This window comes from Mobula birostris, chromosome 1 (assembly GCF_030028105.1).
Source record: "Mobula birostris isolate sMobBir1 chromosome 1, sMobBir1.hap1, whole genome shotgun sequence".
Lineage (NCBI taxonomy): Eukaryota > Metazoa > Chordata > Chondrichthyes > Myliobatiformes > Myliobatidae > Mobula > Mobula birostris.
In genome coordinates, this window is record NC_092370.1 from 11938932 (window position 1) to 11959518 (window position 20587).

At 42.5% G+C, this 20587-nt stretch overlaps 1 protein-coding gene across 7 annotated transcripts in view; it reads right to left on the reverse strand.

The window, feature by feature from the left end:
* Nucleotides 1-20587, reverse strand: part of clasp2 (cytoplasmic linker associated protein 2) — a 358715-nt gene that overhangs the window by 171638 nt on the left and 166490 nt on the right. For all 7 annotated transcript variants that reach the window (XM_072252438.1, XM_072252433.1, XM_072252430.1 and 4 more), the window contains 3 exons: nt 10890-10960; nt 5156-5248; nt 3727-3872 (listed from right to left, as the gene is read on the reverse strand). In XM_072252438.1, the coding sequence (XP_072108539.1) occupies nt 3727-3872; nt 5156-5248; nt 10890-10960 (310 nt within the window). The remainder of the gene's footprint in view (nt 1-3726; nt 3873-5155; nt 5249-10889; nt 10961-20587) is intronic.

The window sequence follows — 20587 nt, forward strand, 5'->3', positions numbered from 1 at the left end:
AGGGCATTAGCAATTCACTGTCTACATTTTAGGGGCACAAAACAGTTACATTATTGGATTAATAATTCAAAAGTCTGGATTAAATTATCCAGAGATAAAGGTTTAAAACTCACCATAGTAGGTAAAGAAATTATATTCAGTTAATTGAATAAAACTGGAATAAAAATACTACGACAAACCTGACTAATTCCTTTAAGTAAAGCAAGTTCCTATCCTTACCCGGTCTGGCTAATGTGATTCCAGACCCACAGCAATGTGTCTGATTCTTAACTGCCCTCTGCAATGCCTAGCAAAGCCACTCAAACGAGGGCAGTTGGAGAGATCCAAGAAACATTGGCTTTACCAGCAACAAACACATCCTAGCAATGGATAAAAACAACTTCCAGTTTGCTTATCTGATTATATATCAGTTTTTACACATCAATTCTACTAAAAATATTTCCGTACACATACTGAAAAGCAAAATTACTTGAAGATCTTCATTTTTAGAAGCTGATATTTTCTGGCATTATACAAATTCATCTTGCAAAGTAAAATAAAATACAACACACACAAAATTCAGGAGGAACTCAACTTTTCAGGCAGCATGTATGTTGAGGAATAAAGAGTCAATATTTTGGGCCAAGACCCTTCATCAAGACTTTCTGTCATAGATATTCATGTATGGTTGAATGACAATTACTTTGAACTATGAATAATGGTGAAGCATACTGAAAGCCAGTGGAAATACAAAAAGGTAGCATGTAGTATTTACAACCTGCTTCAGAATCAAGTGACAAGTAGATAAGACCATGAGACATATGATCAGAATTAGGCCATTCAGCCCATCGAGTCTGCTCTGACAGTCCATCATGGCTGATTTATTATCTCTCTCAACCACATTCTCCTGCCTTCTCCCTGTAACCTTTGACACCCTCTAATCAAGAACATACACTTCTTTGAATATATACAATGACTTGCCCTCCATAGCTATCTATGGCAATGAATTCTAGAGATTCACTATCCTCTGGCTAAGGAAATTCCTCCTCATTGCTGTTCTAAATGGATGTTCCTCTATTCTGAGATTGTGCCTTCTGGTCCTTAGCTACTCCACAACATGAAATATCCTCCCATATCCATTCTGTTTAGGCCTCTCAATATTAAATAGGTTTCAATGAGATCCCCACTCATTTGCCCAGCGAGTATAGGCCTAAAGCTATCAAATGCTCCTCATATGTTAAACCTTTCAGCCCTAGGTCCATTCTGGATCCTCATGTCCCCACGATCGGAGAAGCTGGTATTCAGCCAATATAGTAAAGACTATAACCACAAGCTCGAGTGCTTCAGACATATTTATGCCTCTTAAGTAACTATTTTGGGTTTACTACAACTTAGTCATTTTCCTGAATTCTGCCTACATTTTACTGTCGTCAAAAAGTAGAATAAGTTCTCTCAAGCCAAATACTACTTCATAAGTGTACTTTCACTAATCTCCCAAGTGATCAAGAGTCTTTAAGAGTGTATTCTGTAACGCTTATACATCACTAACCTGCTCATTATAAGTTTGCCACGATTATTTGGCATCTTTGAACAGCAAATGAGCAGAATTTGAGAAGATAAGGAAATGTAATCAAGGAAACACCTAACTAAAAGATATCAAGATTGGATTGAATTGACTTCATTGCCTTCATCTTTCATATACATGAGTAAAAATATTCATGTTACATCTTCATCTAATTGTGCAATGTACAATTTAAGGTAATTCATAATAAATAGTATGTACAACAGGATGGTCAACATAGAAATACAGTTGCATCAGCATGAATTAAGCAGCCTGATGGCCTGGTGGAAGCAGCTGTCCCAGAGCCTGTTGGTCCTGGCTTTTATGCCGCAGTCCTGTTTCCCGGGTGGTAGTAGCTGGAACAGTTTGTGGTTGGGGTGACTCGGGTCCCCAATGATCCTTCGGGCACATTTACACACCTGCTCTGTAAATGTACTGAACCATGGGAAATTCACATCTACAGGTGCGCTGAGCTGTCTGCACCACTCTCTGCAGAGTCCTGTGATTGAGGGAAGTACAGTTCCCATACCAGGCAGTGATGCAGCTAGTTAGGATGCTCTCAACTGTGCCCCTATAGAAAGTTCTTGGGATTTGGGGGTTCATACCAAACTTCTTCAACTGTCTGAGGTGAAAGAGGCACTGTTGTGCTTTTTTCACCAGACATCCGGCACGTACAGACCATGTGAGATCCTCAGTGATGTTTATATCGAGGAACTTAAAGCTGTTCACTCTCTCAACCCCATCCATTGATATCAATAGGTGCCAGCCTGTCTCCTTTCCTCCTGTAGTCCACAACCAGCTCCTTTGTTTTTGCGACATTGAGGGAGAGGTTGTTTTCTCGACCCAACTGTGTCAGGGTGATGACTTTGTAGGCTGCCTCGTTATTATTTGAGATTAGGCCAATCAGTGTAGTATTGTCAGCAAATTTAATCAGCAGATTGGAGCTGTGGGTGGCGACACAGTCATGGGTCTACAGAGACTAAAGGAGGGGGCTTAGTACACAGCCCTGAGGGGCACCTGTGTTGAGCATCAGAGGGGCACAGGTGAGGGGGCCCACTCTTATCATCTGCCGGCAACCTGACAGGAAGTCCAGGATCCAGCTACACAAGGCAGGGTGAAGGCTGAGGTCTCTGAGCTTCTTGTAGAGCCTGCAGGGAATTATGGTGTTGAATGCTGAACTGTAGTCCAAGAACAGCATTCTCACATAAGCATCCTTCCTCTCCAGATGTGTAAGGACGGTTGTGGCTATTGTGTCATCTGTCGATCGGTTGTTCCAACATAATCAACAGGAATGAAGGGGAAAACTCTCCTGAATCAGTGCAGACAAGATCAATACACTGCAAATGCTGGAAATATTAAACAAAAATAGAAAATACTGAAACACTGAATAAAATCAGGCAGCATCTTTGGAAAGAGAGAGAGAGTTAACGGAGACTCTTCATTTGGCCCCAGGCCTGAATCACTAACCGTTTTGCCTTCCACAATTGCTGCTCGACTTGCTCGGTGTTTCCAATACCTTCTGTCTTTACTTGAAAGAAGATCAGTTAGCTTAATGAGGACCAGGCCAAGAAGTCGCAGTGGGAATTTCCCCAGGTCAACATCCTCAGGCAATGAAAGAGTCAGTGTGCCAAAGTGGAAGATAACATTCAGGCATTGACTGTTAAGTGTAATCAAGGCATCAGAGTTAAAACAAAATCAGCTGATCCCCTCATTTAGGAAGCATGTGGCTGCTTTAGAGAGGATGCTGAGGATATATACCATGTTGCTGCCTGGATGAGAGAGCGTATCTTGTGAGGAAATGTTGAGCAAGCTGGGCTTTTCTCTTTGGGGTGATGGAAAATGGTTCATTTCCTGCTGCTGCCTGTAGGGAGACTGTACGTTCTCTCCACGACTGCATGGGTTTTCTCTGAGTGTTCCATTTTTCTTCCACAGTTCAAAGATGTACTAGTTGGGAGGGTAATTGGTCATTGTAAATTGTCCCATGATTAGATTAGGGTTAATTCGGGGATTTGCTGGGCAACGTGACTTGAAGGGCCAGAAGGGTCTATTGTACATTGCATCTCAATAAGTAAATAAATAAAAAGGGAAGCTGATATCCAATACATAACACTTCAGTTTCTCATACCTACTGTAAAAATTTAAGAGATACTTCAGAGTACATTGAACATGTGTCCAACGATACTTACGCTACTGTAATACAAGCTTCCCTGACAACCTGTGACCGGAGATCTCTCGCTGATAATTTGAAAGCTCCTTCTAATAATCTTAAATGTTGGAAAAAGCAGTCATATTCTGCAGCTCCAGCAATTAGTAGTGATCGAATCTTCTTGAGCTAAAAGGAAAAAGAAAAGTGTCTTCAATCATTTGCTGGCTGGGATTTCTCTAATGATTTAGTGGGTTTGGGGCTAATTAGCCAAGCTGAACAGTTGACAGAGACGTAGTCACTTCCACCCATCACCTCCCAGCTCTGACTCTATTCCCACTCTCCCATCTTCTACTTATCAAACAACTGCTCCCCTCACCTGGATCCACCACGGTAGAGCGGCACTATTTCAGCATCACACATAAAAGTTGCTGGTGAACGCAGCAGGCCAGGCAGCATCTCTAGGAAGAGGTGCGGTCGACGTTTCAGGCCGAGACCCTTCGCCAGTCCTGACGAAGGGTCTCGGCCTGAAACGTCGACCTCACCTCTTCCTACAGATGCTGCCTGGCCTGCTGCGTTCACCAGCAACTTTTATGTGTGTTGCTTGAATTTCCAGCATCTGCAGAATTCCTGTTGTTTACTATTTCAGCATTGTCTGAAAGGAGTTTGTACATTTTCCCCGTGACTGTGTCGGTTTCCTTCAGCATTCCAAAGATGTATGGTTTAGAACTGTAAATTGTGAGCATCCTATGTCGGCAAAAGAAGCACAGCAACACTGGAGGGTTGCCCCAGCACATCCTCGGACTGCATCGGTCATTGACACAAACAGCACACTCGCTGTATGCTTTGATGTTTTGATGTGTGACAAATGAAGTTAATCTTTTTTTTAATCTATCACCTGCTAGCTCTGCTTCAACTTCTTCCCTCCACTGAGCTGGGATTTGGTCAAAACAATATTTTGCAAACATTTTGCAAGTACAATTTTTTTTTCTTCAGATACATTTACCTGATGAGATAATGCAGTTACAAGATATTGCTGACCCACTTGAGGATACCCAAGGCTGTACATCATTAAGTAACAATAACTCAATCAAGGTGTTAATGCATCTATTTTACAAAAAATCTTTTCTGTGTATGTACCTAAAAGGGCAGACTAGATAATTCCATTGAACTTCTGCTCTCGCTTTGGAGTGAACTAATGAAATCTCGAAGAACCAATCGTTGGCTTGAGCTGGACCAGCATATCTATAAAACAAACCCTCACTACACCACCCACTTTCTAATTTCATGCCGAGGTCTGATTGATCGACACTGAATCAAAAGTAATCTCACAAATAAACTGGACTATTGCAACAGGATACGATCACAAAATTCATTATATATCCTGTTAGAAGGAAGCTCCAAATTTCATTTTGGCCTATGTGTTGGAGAAAAAAGTGTCAACGCCCTCCACAACCACAGTCACAACTTACCGCATTGGCTCGCTGATCCCAGTCGTGCTTATCATCAGACAGTATCTCTCGGATTTTGTTCAATGTTTCCTCAAGTTCTCGATTGGAGAAAATCTGAAACCCAAGCGATCACTTCAGCAAGAACAGAAACCTTACTATCATAAATACAGTATCATTAGACAGAAAAATTGTGAGGCTGGGGAGGAAAATTAATCAACATTTCAAAATTAGTACATAATTTTGAACAGATCAGAGATCATTCAGATTATTGACCTACTTGTATTTCCCTGATTTTCAAAAGGCTTTCAAAGAAGTTAGAATTTATGAAAAGCAAGTGCAAACACCACATAGACAACAGGAGAGGTCAGTATTGAGCCCATGTTACTGGAATTGAAAGGCAGGAACTCTACTAGCTGTGCAATATGCTGTCTTGCTAAAACTTGGACAGAATCCCAAATGCTTAGAGCAAGTTCAAAACAAAGACAACTCATACTGAGAGTCCAAAACTAGCATGTAAAATCAGTGTTAGCACTGTTATAAATGGTGGGGAATCTTTATACTCATAGAAACATAGAAAACCTACAGCACAATACAGGCCCTTCAGCCCACAAAGCTGTACCAAACATGAACTTACCTTAGAAATTACCTATGGTTACCCAAAGCCCTCTATTTTTCTAAGCTCTATGTACCTATCCAGGACTCTCTTAAAAGATCCTATCGTATCTGCCACCACCACCGTTGTCGGCAGCCCATTCCACGCACTCAGCACTCTCTGGGTAAAAAACTTACCCCTGATATCTCCTCTGTACCTGCTTCCAAGCATCTTAAAACTGTGCCCTCTCATGATAGCCATTTCAGTCCTGGGAAAAAGCCTCTGACTATCCACATGATCAATGCCTCTCATCATCTTATACACCTCTGTCAGGCCACCTCTCATCCTACGCACATTTCTGCCGTACATTTCTCTGAGAACATCTGTTCCCAATTTATGCTTCCAAGTTCCTGCCTGATAACTTCATATTTCCCCTTACTCCAATTACATGCTTTCCTAACTTGTCTGTTCCTATCCCTCTCCAATGCTATGGTAAAGGAGATAGAATTGTGACCACTATCTCCAAAATGCTCTCCCACTGAGAGAACTGACACCTGACCAGGTTCACTTCCCAATACCAGATCAAGTACAGCCTCTCTTCTTGTAGGCTTATATACATATTGTGTCAAGAAACCTTTCTGAACACACCTAACAAACTCCACCCCATCTAAACCCCTTGCTCTAGGGAGATGCCAATCAATATTTGGGAAATTAACATCTCCCACCATGACACTTCTGTTATTATTGCATCTTTGCAGAATCTGTTTCCTTATCTGCTCCTCGATGTCCCTGTTACTATTGGGAGGTTTATAATAAACACCCAGTAGAGTTATTGACCCCTTTCTGTTCCTAACTTCCACCCACAGAGACTCCACAGACAATCCCTTCATGACTTTCTCCTTTTCTGCAGCCGTGACACTATCTCTGATCAAAAGTGCCATGACCCCACCTCTTCTGCCTCCCTCCCTGACCTTTCTGAAACATCTAAAGCCTGGCACTCAAAGTAACCATTCCTGCCCCTGACCCATCCAAGTCTCTGTAATGGCCACAACACCATAGTTCCAAGTACTGATCCACGCGTTGAGTTCATCCGCTTCGTTCATGATACTCCTTGCATTAAAATAGACACATCTCAAACCATTGGTCTGAGCACGTCCCTTCTGTATCACCTGCCTATCCTCCCTCTCACACTGTCTACAAGCTTTCTCTATTTGTGAGCCAGTCGCCTCTTCCTCCGTCTCTTCAGTTCATTTCCCACTCCCCAGCAATTCTAGTTTAAACTCTCCTTAAAAGCCTTAGCAAACCTCCCCGCCAGGATATTGGTCCCCTTGGGATTCAAGCGCAACCCGTCCTTTTCGTACAGGTCACACCTGCCCCAAATGAGGTCCCAATGATCCAGAAATCTGAATCCCTGCCCCCTGCTCCCTGCTCCAATCCCTCAGCCACACATTTATCCTCCACCTCATTCTATTCCTACTAAGGCTTGTCCCAATTCTTTGGAGCATACAGTCATGGCATAGAAACAGGTATTTTGTCCCACCAAATCTGTACGATCATACACTATTCTGAACATAAATCATTTTAATTTTCCTGATTTCCCACCAGCTAACCTCAACATCAACCACTCACCACCACAGTACAGGTAATTTACTTCAAAACCAACACAATTTTGGGATTTGAGGAAAGCAGAACACCCAGATGAAGCACATGGTCATAAAGAGAACTTGCAAACTCTACAGAGACAGCAGCAGAGGTCAGGATTGAGCCCATGTTACTGAAGCTGAGGAAGGAACACTATCAGCAGTGCACTGTGCTGCCTTGTGTCACAGGCTTGGCCAGAATACATTCACAGGACTCAAACACTGTCAGGATGCTCTCTATTTATTGTTAGCAATACAGAGCCATGCCACCCCAACAACCCCAACTAACCCAATTAACCCTAACCTAATCATAAGATAATTTACAATGATCAACTAACCTTCCCAGTACATCTTTGGACTGTGTGAGGTATCTGAAAGACCCGGTGAAAACCCACGCATTCCGTGGGGAGGACATACAAAGACTCCTTACAGAATGGCACCAGAATTTAATTCTGAACTCTGGAATGCCCCAAGCTGTAATAGTGTCACGCTAACTGCTACACTACAGTGGCACCTCTATCCAGCACTACAAACCAGTAAAATGACCAATGAACATATTTAGCATTGATAACTATTAACTTCATGTCAAAGAATATATTAACTACCCTTATCCATATGCTAAACAAAAGAAAGGGAGATACATTATTCAAAAGTATCCATGAGAAGCATACAGACTCTTTCAAATATCTCAAAATATCCTTCCTTCCATCCTGAGTTCTGAAAGGATGCCATTCTATTCTCTCCATTCAGATGATGCTGTCATACTTGCTTTGATCATTCACGCTAGCACGACACTATTACAGCTCAGGGCATTTTGGAGCTCAGCGTTTAATTCTGGTGCCTTTCTCTGTACGTCCTTCCTGTGGGATGCACGGGGTTTCTCCAACTGCTTCACTTTCCTCCCACAGTCCAAAGACCTACCAGGCTGATTAATTGTCCCACGATTAGGTTACGGTTAATCGGGCTGTGGGGTTGCTGGGTGTCGTAGCTCAAAAGGCCCAAAGGGCCTACACTGTACTGTATCACTAATAAAATGAATAGAATGAAGAGGCTTTCTATACAAGTGCCTCTGAAATTTGTCTTCCTTGTTGAACTGTGGTTTCCCTCAACAAGGGTGGACAAATTGTTGGAGGAACTCAGCAGGTCAGACAGCATCAATGCAGAGGAATAAACAATCAAGCTTCGGGCTGAGTCCCTTCATCAGGACTGGAAAGGAAGTGGACAGATGCCATAGTAAGATGGAAACCATGCCCAGAGATCTAGAGGGATATCATACATAATCAGGGTCTTTGATCCACTGTCGCATAACCAAGCACACATTTACACTAATCTAACACTTATTATATTCTCCTACCAGATCACCTCAGATTCTACCACTTGCACTGACGGGTCTGCATGTGTTTGAGACGTGGAAGGGAACTCGGACAACTGGTTGAAACCCCACGATCACGAGAGGGAGGGGGAGTGGGAGAGATGTGCAAACTTATCACAGGCCATGTTGTACCACATGTTGGAATTGAACCTGGATCAACGGAGCTGTGAGACAACAGCTTTCAACTCAGTCTGTGAGATACAGCTCTCTTAGTTGTGCTTTTGTGACCACCTTAAGACGAGGTGGAGTTCCCCAAGTTTGCATTGGGCTTCTGCAATGATAGTGCAGGATACCATTAAGGTGAGGAAGAGTGGGATGGAAAAATAAAGTTGCAGACAGTGTTAGCTCAAGATCATCCCTGGGGACTGAATCTAAGTGTTCTGTAAAGTGGTCACCACACTGAGCTCTAACTCCCTCCATCCTTCAAACTCACTGATGGCCTTATTCTAAGCATATGTAGGCACTGGTTCTTGGGTTTCCTCCAGGACAATCGAGCTCCAGTTCAAAGTAAAATTTATTATCCAAGTACATACATGCCACAACATCCAACTCTGAGATTCTTTTTCTGCAGACATACTTAGCAAATCTATAGAACAGTAACTGTAAACAAGATCAATGACCAACAAACTGTAAATGCAGATATAAATAAATAGCAATAAATAAAGAACATGAAATAATAAGATTTTAAAAAGTCCTTAAATGAGTCTGGTTATCCTCTTTTGTTCAAGAGCCTGAAGGCTGAGGGGTAGTAACTGTCCTTTAACCTGGTGGTGCAAGTCCTGAGGCACTTATACCTTCTACCTGATGGCAGAAAAAAAAGAGCATGGCCTGGGGAGGTGAGGATCTTTAATGATGACTGCTATTTTTCTACAGCAATGTTTCATGTAGACGTGCTCAATGGTTGGGAAGGTTTTAACCATGATGTACTGGGCCGAATCCACTAACTTTCATAGGATTTTCCATTCAAAGGCATTGGTGTTCTTGTACCAGGCTGTTACGCAGCTAGTCAATACATTTTCCACTACACATCTATGGAAGTTTGCCAAGGTTTTTGATTACGTGCTGAATCTCCGCAGACTCCTGAGGAAGTAGAGGTGCTGTCATGCTTTCTTCACAACTATATTTATATGGGTCCAGGACAAGTCCTCAGAGATAGTGACAGCCAGGAAATTATAGTTACTGATCCTCTCTACCTCTGATCCTCCGATGAGATGCTCATGGACTTCTGGCTTCCCTCTCCTGAAGTTAACAATCAGTTCCTTGGTCTAATTGACATTGAGTGACAGGTTGTTGGTACTACACCACTCTTATAAAAGACACCCTTAGTGGTTGATTAGAAAGTACATTATATGTAAGATTTTTATAAGCGATTTATGTGTTTTAATATAGTAATTGCATTTACAGTGTTTTACTGTCGTAGAGGGTGGTGAGGTGGAGGTACATCTCTACCAAAGGAGGTATAAGGCAGGTTATCCATAGGCAAAGTATAACACCTGCATAGCAACCCCGCCACCCCCCACCCCCCACACACAGTCACGTGAAGTCATGGAGCAATTGGTTACGTGACCACTGACGACAAGCAGAAAATCTCCAAAGAGTATTGACGAATGGCTCGGGTCACCAGTCTTGTAAAGATACTGTCCAGAAGAGGGCAATGGCAAACCACTTCTGTAGATGAACTTGCCAAGAACAATCATGGTCATGGAAAGACCATGATCACCCATGTCACACGACACGGCACATAATGGTGATCACCACTGTAGTTAATTCGACTTCTAAAGATGAAAGATATTTATTTAGACTGGCATTCCAGTGATCCTGCACACTGGAACTCAATGGGGATGAGAGGAGAAATCCTCACTCCAAATCCTCTCTATGTCCTAATAAAATACATTTACTTTTTGCATATGCACACATGCAATAAATTTTGCAAAAAAAAATCATATTCCCAAAGGTTACCAGGTATATATTTTTTAATTTTCAAAAATCCAACCATAATAATTCATAGAGCTAGCTAATAAAATACATTTACTTTTTGCATATGCACACACGCAATAAATTTTGCAAAAAAAAAAATCATAACCCCAAAGGTTACCAGGTATATGTTTTTTTAATTATCAAAAATCCAACCATAATAATTCATACAGTTACCTGCACAGTAGGCACATCATTAAATGCCCTTGTGAAATCATCTTCATCCAGCGCTCCATCTTTTGATGTACCTACAAAAGCCAAAAGGAAGGTCATTTTTACCATACAACATCGTTAGAGTATTAATATTTTTACTATTAAGTTAAATAATCTGCAGGGTACTAAACTCAATTTGGAATTAAAGTGACTTCTATAAAACATGACAAATTATCCCATGTTTTGAAGCAATTCTCACTAAAAGATCTATTCTGAAAGGAGAGTGAATTCTGATTTCAATATTAGTACCAGACATAATTGAGTCAGCGTTCCAGCGAAAGGAATAATTACTTTGTAAACTCATAATAAGACTATAAGACAGAAGAACAGAATTAGACCATTCGGCCCATTGAGTCTGCTCCACCATTCCATCCAGAATCCCAAAAACCCAAAATATCTGCTTTCTCGCCATATTCTTGGATGCTCTGACCAATCAGGAAACTATCAACTTCCATTTTAAATCTACCTATGGACATGGCCTCCACCACAGTCTGTGGCAGAGCATTCCACTACTCTGGCTCAAAAAAATCCTCCTTACCTGTGCTCTAAACGGTCGTCCCTAAATTTTGAGGCTGTACCCTCAAGTTCCGGTTACCTCCCACCATAGGAAACATCCTCCCCACATCCACCTTATCCCCATGCATTCTTCCAAATTCCAGTTGCGACAGGCCAAATTCTGCCAAATGCTCCTCATATGTTAACCCCTTCGATCCCTGAATCATTCTCGTCAACCTCCTCTGGACTTTCTCCAATGACAGCACATTCTTTCCAAAGTGCTGCCTGACTAGTGTCTTGTAAAGCCTCAGCATTATCTCCTTCCTCTTATATTCTACTACCCTTGAAATAAACGCCAACATTGCATTTACCTTCTTTACCACAGATTCAACCTGTAAATTAGGTCAGGATGTACTTGAATCCAAGGGGGACCAAAGTTGGGGGGGTTGGAACCGAACTGAAGAGACAGTGGAAGGGGCGGTTGGCTCACAAATAGAGAAAGCTTGTAGGCAGTGCAAGAGGGAGTATAAGCAGGAGACAGAGAAGGGATGCACTCAGACCGATGGTTTGAGACATGTCTATTTTAATGCAAGGAATATTATGAAGAAAGTGAATGAGCTTAGAGCATGGATCAGTACTTGGGAGCTGTGATGATGTGGCCATTACTGGATGGTTCAGGGGTAGGAATGGTTACTTAAGAGTGCCAGACCTTACATGTTTCAGAAAGGACAGGGAGGGAGGCAAAAGAGGTGGAGGTGTGGCACGGCTGATCAGAGATATTGTCATGGCTGCAAAAAAGTAGGTGGTCGTGGAGAGATTGTCTACTGAGTCTCTGTGGGTGGAAGTTAGGAGCAGGAAGGGGGTCAATAACTCTACCGGGTGTTTTTTTATAGACTACCCAATTGTAACGGGGACATTGAGGAGCAGATAGGGAGACGTATTCTGGAAAAGTGTAATAATAACAGGGTCGTCGTGGTGAAAGGTTCAAAAAACTAGGTAATGATAGAGATCTAGAAGATTATAAGACTAGCAGGAAGGAGTTTATGAATGAAATTAGGAGAGCCAGAAGGGGCCATGAGAAGGCCTTGGCAGACAGGGTTAAGGAAAACCCCAAGGCATTCTACAAGAGCAAGAGGATAAGACATGAGACAATAGGACCAATCAAGTGTGACAGTGGAAAAGTGTGAATGGAACCCGAGAAGATAGCAAAGGTACTTAATGACTACTTTGCTTCAGTATTCACTACGGAAAAGGATCTTGGCAATTGTAGGGATGACTTACAGCGGAATGAAAAGCTTGAGCATATAGACATTAAGAAAGAGGATGTGCTGGAGCTTTTGAAAAGCATCAAGTCGGATAAGTCACCAGGACTGGACAAGATGTACCCCAGGCTACTTTAGGAGGCTAGGAAAGAGACTGCTGAGCCTTTGGCGATGATCTTTGCATCATCAATGGGGACGGGAGAGGTTCCAGAGGATTGGAGGATTGCAGATGTTGTTCTCTTATTCAGGAAACGGAATAGAGAAAGCCTAGGAAATTATAGACCACTGAGTCTTACTTCAGTGGTTGGTAAGTTGATGGAAAAGATCCTGAGAGGCAGGATTTATGAACATTTGGAGAGGCATAATATGATTAGGAGTAGTCAGCATGGCTTTGTCAAAGGCAGGTCATGCCTTACAAGCCTGATTGAATTTTTTCAGGATGTGACTAAATATGTTGATGAAGGTAGAGCAGTAAATATGGGTTTCAGCAAGGCATTTGATAAGGTACCCCATGCAAGTAAGGGGGCATGGGATCCAAGGGGACATTGCTTTGTGGATTCAGAACTGGCTTGTCCACAGAAGACAAAGAGTGATTGAAGATGGGTCATATTCTGTACAGAGGTCGGTGACCAATGGTGTGCCTCAGGGATCTGCTCTGGGACCCCTTCGCTTCATGACTTTTATAAATGACCTGGATGAGGAACTGGAGGGATGGGTTAGTAAAGTTGCTGATGACATAAAGGTTGGGGGTGTTGTAGAAAGTGTGGAAGGCTGTCAGAGGTTATAGCGGGACATCAATAGGATGCAAAACTGGGCTGAGAAGTAGCAAATGGAGCTCAACCCAGATAAGTGTGAGGTGGTTCATTTTGGTAGGTCAAATATGATGGCAGAATATAGTATTAATGGTAAGACTCTCGGCAGCGTGGAGGATCAGAGGGATCGTGGGACCGGAATTGATTGGACACTCAAAGCTGCTATGCTGCTTGACTCAGTGGTTAAGAAGGCATACGGTGTACTGGCCTTCATCAACTGTGGGATTGAGTTTCGGAGCTGACAGGTAATGTTGCAGCTATATAGGACCCTGGTCAGACCCCACTTGGAGTACTGTGCTCAGTTCTGGTCAAAGCATGCACAACATACGTACAAGGATGTTGCCTGGATTGGGGAGCATGCCTTATGAGAACAGGTTGATGAACTTGGCCTTTTCTCCTTGGAGCGGAGGATGAGAGGTAACTGGCGACGTTGGTGGAAGCGGATACGATAGGGTCTTTTAAGAGTCTCCTGGATAGGTACATGGAGCTTAGGAAAACAGAGGGCTATGAGTAACCCTAGGTAATTTCTAAAGTAAGGACATGTTCGGCACAGCATTGTGGGCCAAAGGGCCTGTATTGTGCTGTTGGTTTTCTGTTTCTATTAACCTTCTGGGAATCTTGCATGAGGAATCTCAAGTCCCTCTGCACATCTGATGTTTGAACCTTCTCCCCATTTAGTTAATAGTCTGCACTATTGTTCTTTTTACCAACATGCATTATCATACATTTCCCAACACACTATTCCATCTGCCATTTTTTTGCCCATTCTTCCAGTTTGTCTAAGTCCTGCTGCAAATGCATTGCTTCCTCAGCATTACCACCCCTCCACCTATTTTCGTATCATCCACAAACTTTGCCCCAAAACCATCAATTTCATTATCCAAACCACTGACAAACAATGTGAAAAGTAGCAGTGCCAATACTGACCCCTGAGGAACACCACTACTCACTGGTAGCCAACCAGAAAAGGCCCCTTGTATTCCCACTTGCTGCCTCCTAGCTGTCAGTCATTCCTCTATCCAGGCCACTGTCTTCCCTATAACACCATAGGATTTTACCTTGTTAAGCAGCCTCATGTGTGGGACCTTATCAAATGCCTTCTGAAAATCCAAGCAAATGACATCCACAGCATCTCCTTTGTCCACCCTGCTTGTTACTTCCTTGAAGAACTCTAACAGATTTGTTAGGCAAGATCTCTATGAGGGGAGATCATGCTGACTTTGGCTTATTTTATAAAAAAAACCCCAAACTGTCATGGGGAGAACTCCTTATGGAAAGCGATGAGAGTTTAACACTGCTAGTGATCGGCAGCACTTCAAAACGACTACACTACTGTACCATCCATGAGCTTTCAGAAGAAACTTGGTTAATATGCAAGGATTTTTTTAAAAAGTGCAAGGAAATAGAGTAGAAAACAGTGAGGTGGACTAACTGGGTTCAGAGGTAGATACTACACCAAGATTGGGGGTATAGTGGACAGTGAGGAAGGCTATCATGACTTGCAGAGGGATCTGCATCAGCTGGAAAAATGGGCTGAAAAATGGCAGGCAGAATTTAATGCATATAACTGTGAGGTTCTGCACTTCAGTAGGACCAACCACGGTAGCTCACACAAACTGAACAGTGAGGAGTGTAGTAGAACAAAGGAATCTGGGAATACAGGTCCGGAATTAGTTGAAAGTGGTGTCATAAAGAAAGCTTTTGGCACAATGGCCTTCATAAATCAATGTACTGAGTACAGAAGAAAGAATGTTATGTTGAAGTTGTATAATATGTTGGTGAGGCCGAACTGCAGTATTGTGTGCAGTTTTGGTCACCGAAGTACAGGATAGTTTGGGTCAATGCAAGCAGGCATTTTCCACTGAGGTTGGGTGGGACTACAACCAGAAGTAATGCATTAAAGGTGAAAGGTGACAAGTTTAAGGGGAACATGATAGAAAACTTCTTCATTCAACAGGTCATGTGGGTATGGAATGACCTGCCAAGCACAAGTGGGTCATGCAAGCTTGATTTCAAAACTTAAGGGAAGCTTGGATAGGTACATGGATGGTAGGGATATGGAGGGCTATGGTCCCAGTGTAGGTCAATGGGAGCAGGCAGCTTAAATGGTTTCGGCACTGACTAGATAGGCCTAAGGGGCTTGTTTCTGTGCTGTACTTCTCTATGACGCTGTACTAGAAACCTAAAGTAAAAAAGAAATGCTGGAAATACTCAGCATGTCAAGCAGCATCTATGAAGAGGCCTTTGAAAAAGTGAGCGATAAAAGGGATCGAATGATACAACTGGTGGTATATACAGCCAGATGAGAGAAAGTGGTGAAAACTAGTAAGAACAAGGTGAAGATTGGACGAAAATAAGATAGATTACAAGAACAGCAAATATTGAAATGTGAAATGCAGAACTGTAATGGCTAAATAAATTCAGTTGAGTCTAGAAGCCAGGTTGTTCCTTGAGTTTCAATGGAATTTGATACAACTTTATTAGTTGAAAGTATTTATGTGTGAAGTGGGAGCCAGGTAGGGAATTGGGATTCTCTGGGTCACATTTAGAGACTGAGTAAACCTCCCTTCCAGATGAAGCAGCAATTCATTCACATCTTATTCAGTTTTAAGTGTGCGTTGATGTGGTCCACTTGATGTGGGAAGAAATCAAGTTTAAACTGGATAATCACTATGCAGAACAATCTGCTCAGGGATATCAGTGATATTTTTAAAAAATTGATCTTTTAGCATAATATTTTTTAAAAGTCACAGGTGTAAGACACAATTAAGGAGGTCTTAATAAAATAACCTCCAAGAGGACCACAACCTTGTCGTGGAGGCTTGCGTGCCTCAATTAGCCAGAGAGATACGATGACTGGAGACAGGGCTTTATTGCTTTGGCTCTTGGTAGAGTCACCCATGCCCAACAGGGCGAATGGTAGAGGCCAGACTAAGAGTGGTCTAACGATCATCCAGGTTCGGGGGTCAGCTCAGGGCTAACAACCCTGACTGTAAAACACAACTGTTACGGAAACTGCAATGAAGGATCCTTCTACATCTGAGTGCGATGGTATTCCTGAGTCTCCACGCAGAACTTGCAAGACTGACAGTAGTGAAAACCGAGCTACTGACACAATGAAGAAAGCACTGAATACCACCAGAGATGGAAGACCATCATTGCTGCCCTAAACACCATCAGCATCATGAGCAGTCAGTAACAATATAGACCAGTGGCTGAGAGTTGCTCACAAATAAGCACTTAGACGTAAAATTAAAATGAAGTAACAGTTCAAGTTGAAAGAAAGGTGAACTAGGTTAATGACAGGAATTTGACGTCATTTCCAGGGACTTCAAGTTGATTGATTAGTGAAGTCAGTTTACACTGAAAATATAATCATAAATGCATCCTCCAAAGACTCCAATCCTTAAACACTCAAAATATGACATGCAATTGGAGAAGTGCCTGATAAATACATGTCTATGATACAGGAAATGCCGGAGCGTGTAAGGCCTGATGACAACTATTCTGTCATCCTCGCATCCATCTGTGGGCAGCATAAGCCTCACCAATAAATAAGTGATAGCATTCAATTAATTATTGCGACAGCAATGGACAACAGGAGCTAATATTTCAAAAAGCAAAATACTACGGAGGCTGGAATTGAGCATTAAATAAAATAATGGAAAAATTCAGGTCAAATGGTACAGTGAGCATTTTTGCAGCAGCTTAACAAGTGTGCATTTCTACATCATTGCAGATGCAGCTTATCCTGTTGTGAAAACAGTTTCCATTTCATTTGAGTGACTCAACCCCCACTGAAAATATTGTGATGCCAGTTTCTTCAAGTATTATAACTGCTGCTTTTTTTCCACAGTAGAACCCTAAAAAAAAAACAAGGAAAATTGTCAAGAAAAACTGAAAAGTCAGTGTTCAAAAGAATTCACCCCCACCCACCCCCTCTTTGCTCAGTATTTAGTTGAACCACCTCGTGCAGCTATTGCAGCTAGTAGTGTTTTTGGATGTCTCTATTAGCTTTGTACCATGTGATAGAGCAAGATTTTCCCATTCTTCCTTGCAAAATTGCTCAAGCTGTGCCAGGCTAGTTGGGGAGCAGCAGTGGATCTCAATCTTGAGGTCTTGCCAGAAATGTTGGATTGGGTTAAGGTCAGGACCCTTGACTTGGGCCACTCAAGGACATCAATTTTCTTCATTTGAAGTCACTCCATAGTTTGCTCTGGCAGTGAACTTCGGGTAGTTGTCTTTCAGAAAGTGGTCAATAGCCCTACTGCGTGTCTTTTTATAGACCATCCAATAGTAACAGGGACATCGAGGAGCAGATAGGAAGACAGATTCTGGAAAGGTGTAATAATATCAGGGTTGTCGTGGTGGGAGATTTCACTTTCCCAAATATTGATTGGCATGTCCAGAGAGCAAGGGGTTTAGATGGGGTGGAGTTTGTTAAGTATGTTCAGGAAGGTTTCCTGACACAATATGAAGATAAGCCTACAAGAGGAGAGGCTGTTCTTGATCTGGTATTGGGAAATGAACCTGCTAAGGTGTCAGGTCTCTCAGTGGAAGAGCATTTTGGAGATAGTGATCACAGTTCTATCAACTTTACCATAGCATTGGAGAAGGATAGGAACTAGCAAGTTAGGAAAGTGTTTATTTGGAGTAAGGAGAAATATGAAGCTACCAGGCAGGAACTTGGAAGCATAAATGGGGAACTGATGTTCTCAGAGAAATGTATGGCAGAAATGTGGCAAACGTTCAGGGGATATTTGCGTGGCGTTCTGCACAGGTATGTTCCAATGAGACAGGGAAAGGATGGTACGGTAACAGAAACTGTGGTGTACAAAGTCTGTTGAAAACCTAGTCAAGAAGAAAAGCTTACGACAGGTTCCAAAAACTAGGTAATGATAGAGATGTAGAAGATTATAAGGCTAGCAAGAAGGAGATTAAGAATGAAATTAGGGGAGCCAGAAGGGGCCATGAGAAGGCCTTGGCAAGCAGGATTAAAGAAAACCCCAAGGCATTCTACAAGTATGTGAAGAGCAAGAGGATAAGATGTGAGAGAATAGGACCAATCAAGTGTGACAGTGGAAAAGTGTGTACGGAACTGGAGGAGATAGCTGAGGTAGTTAATGAATACTTTGCTTCAGTATTCACTACGGAAAAGGATCTCGGTGACTGTAGGGATGACTTACAGCAGATTAAAAAGCTTGAGCATATAGATATTAAGAAAGAGGATGTGTTGGAGCTTTTGGAAAGCATCAAGTTCGATAAGTCTCCAGGAACAGATGAGATGTACCCCAGGCTACTGTTGGAGGCGAGGGAGGAGATTACTGAGCTTCTGGCAATGATCCTTGCATCATCAGTGGGGACAGGGGAGGTTCTGGAGGATTGGACGGTTGCAGGTGATGTTCCCTTATTCAACAAAGGGAATGGAGGTAGCCCAGGAAATTATAGACCAGTGAGTCTTATTCAGTGGTTGGTAAGTTGATGGAAAAGATCCTGAGAGGCAGGATTTATGAACATTTGGAGAGGAATAACATGATTAGGAATAGTCAGCATGGTTTGTCAAAGGCAGGTCGTGCCTTACGAGCCTGATTCAATTTTTTGAGGATGTGACTAAACGCGTTGATGAAGGTAGAGCAGTAGATGTAGTGTATATGGATTTCAGCAAGGCATTTGATAAGGTACCCCATGCAAGGCTTATTGAGAAAGTAAGGAGACATGGGATCCAAGGGGGCATTGCTTTGTGGATCCAGAATTGGCTTGACCACAGAAGGCAAAGAGTGGTTGTAGACAGGTCATATTCTGCACAGAGGTCGGTGACCAGTGGTGCGTCTCAGGGATCTGTTCTGAGACCCCTTCTCTTCGTGATTTTTATAAATGACCTGGATGAGGAAGTGGAGGGATGGGTTAGTAAATTTGCTGATGACACAAAGGTTGGGGGGTGTTTTGGATAGTGTGGAGGGCTGTCAGAGGTTACAGCAGGACATCAATACGATGCAAAACTGGGTTGAGAAGTGGCAGATGGAGTTCACCCCAGATAAGTATGAGGTGGTTCATTTTGGTAGGTCAAATACGATGGCAGAATATAATATTAATGGTAAGACTCTTGGCAGTGTGGTCGATCAGAGGGATCTTGGGGTCCCAGTCCATAGGACACTCAAAGCTGCTACGTAGGTTCACTCTGTGGTTAAGAAGGTATATGGTGAATTGGCCTTCATCAACCATGGGATTGAGTTTAAGAGGCGAGAGGTAATGTTACAGCTACATAGGACCCTGGTCAGACCCCACTTGGAGTACCGTGCTCAGTTCTGGTCACCTCAGTACAGGAAGGACGTGGAAACCATAGAAAGGGTGCAGAGGAGATTTACAAGGATGTTGCCTGAATTGGGGAGCATGCCTTATGAGAATAGGTTGAGGGAACTTGGCCTTTTCTCCTTGGAGTGACGAAGGATGAGAGGTGATCTGATAGAGGTGTATAAGATGATGAGAGGCATTGATCGTGTGGATAGTCAGAGGCTTTTTCCCAGGGTTGAAATGGCTGACATGAGAGGACAACATTTTAAGGTGCTTAGAAGTAGGTACAGAGGAGATGTCAGAGGTAAGTTTTTTTACGCAGAGAGTGGAGTGTGTGTGGAATGGGCTGCCAGCAACAGTGGTGGAGGCGGATTCAATAGGGTCTTTTAAGAGACTCCTGGATAGATACATGGAGCTTAGAAAAATAGAGGGCTATGGGTAAACCTGGGTAATTTCTAAAGTACATGTTCGGCACAGCATTGTGTGCTGCAGGTTTTCTATGTTTCTATGTCATCTGACTGATGTGCAGCATCAGATTCACACCACACAGACTGCTTAAAAAAAGCACATCCTTTGCGTAAAGATTTTGCAAAACTTCACTTGGAAGATACTGTAAAGATGTGAAAGAAGGTCTTGTAGTCGGTTGAAACTAAATTGGAACTTTTTGGCCTCAACACTACACAGTACATATGGCGTAAATTTAGTACTGTGCATTAGCCAGGTAACACCATCCCTACTGTAAAGTATGGTGGAGGCAGCATCATTTTTATCTTTACACTTCAGAAATCCCATATATTGAAGT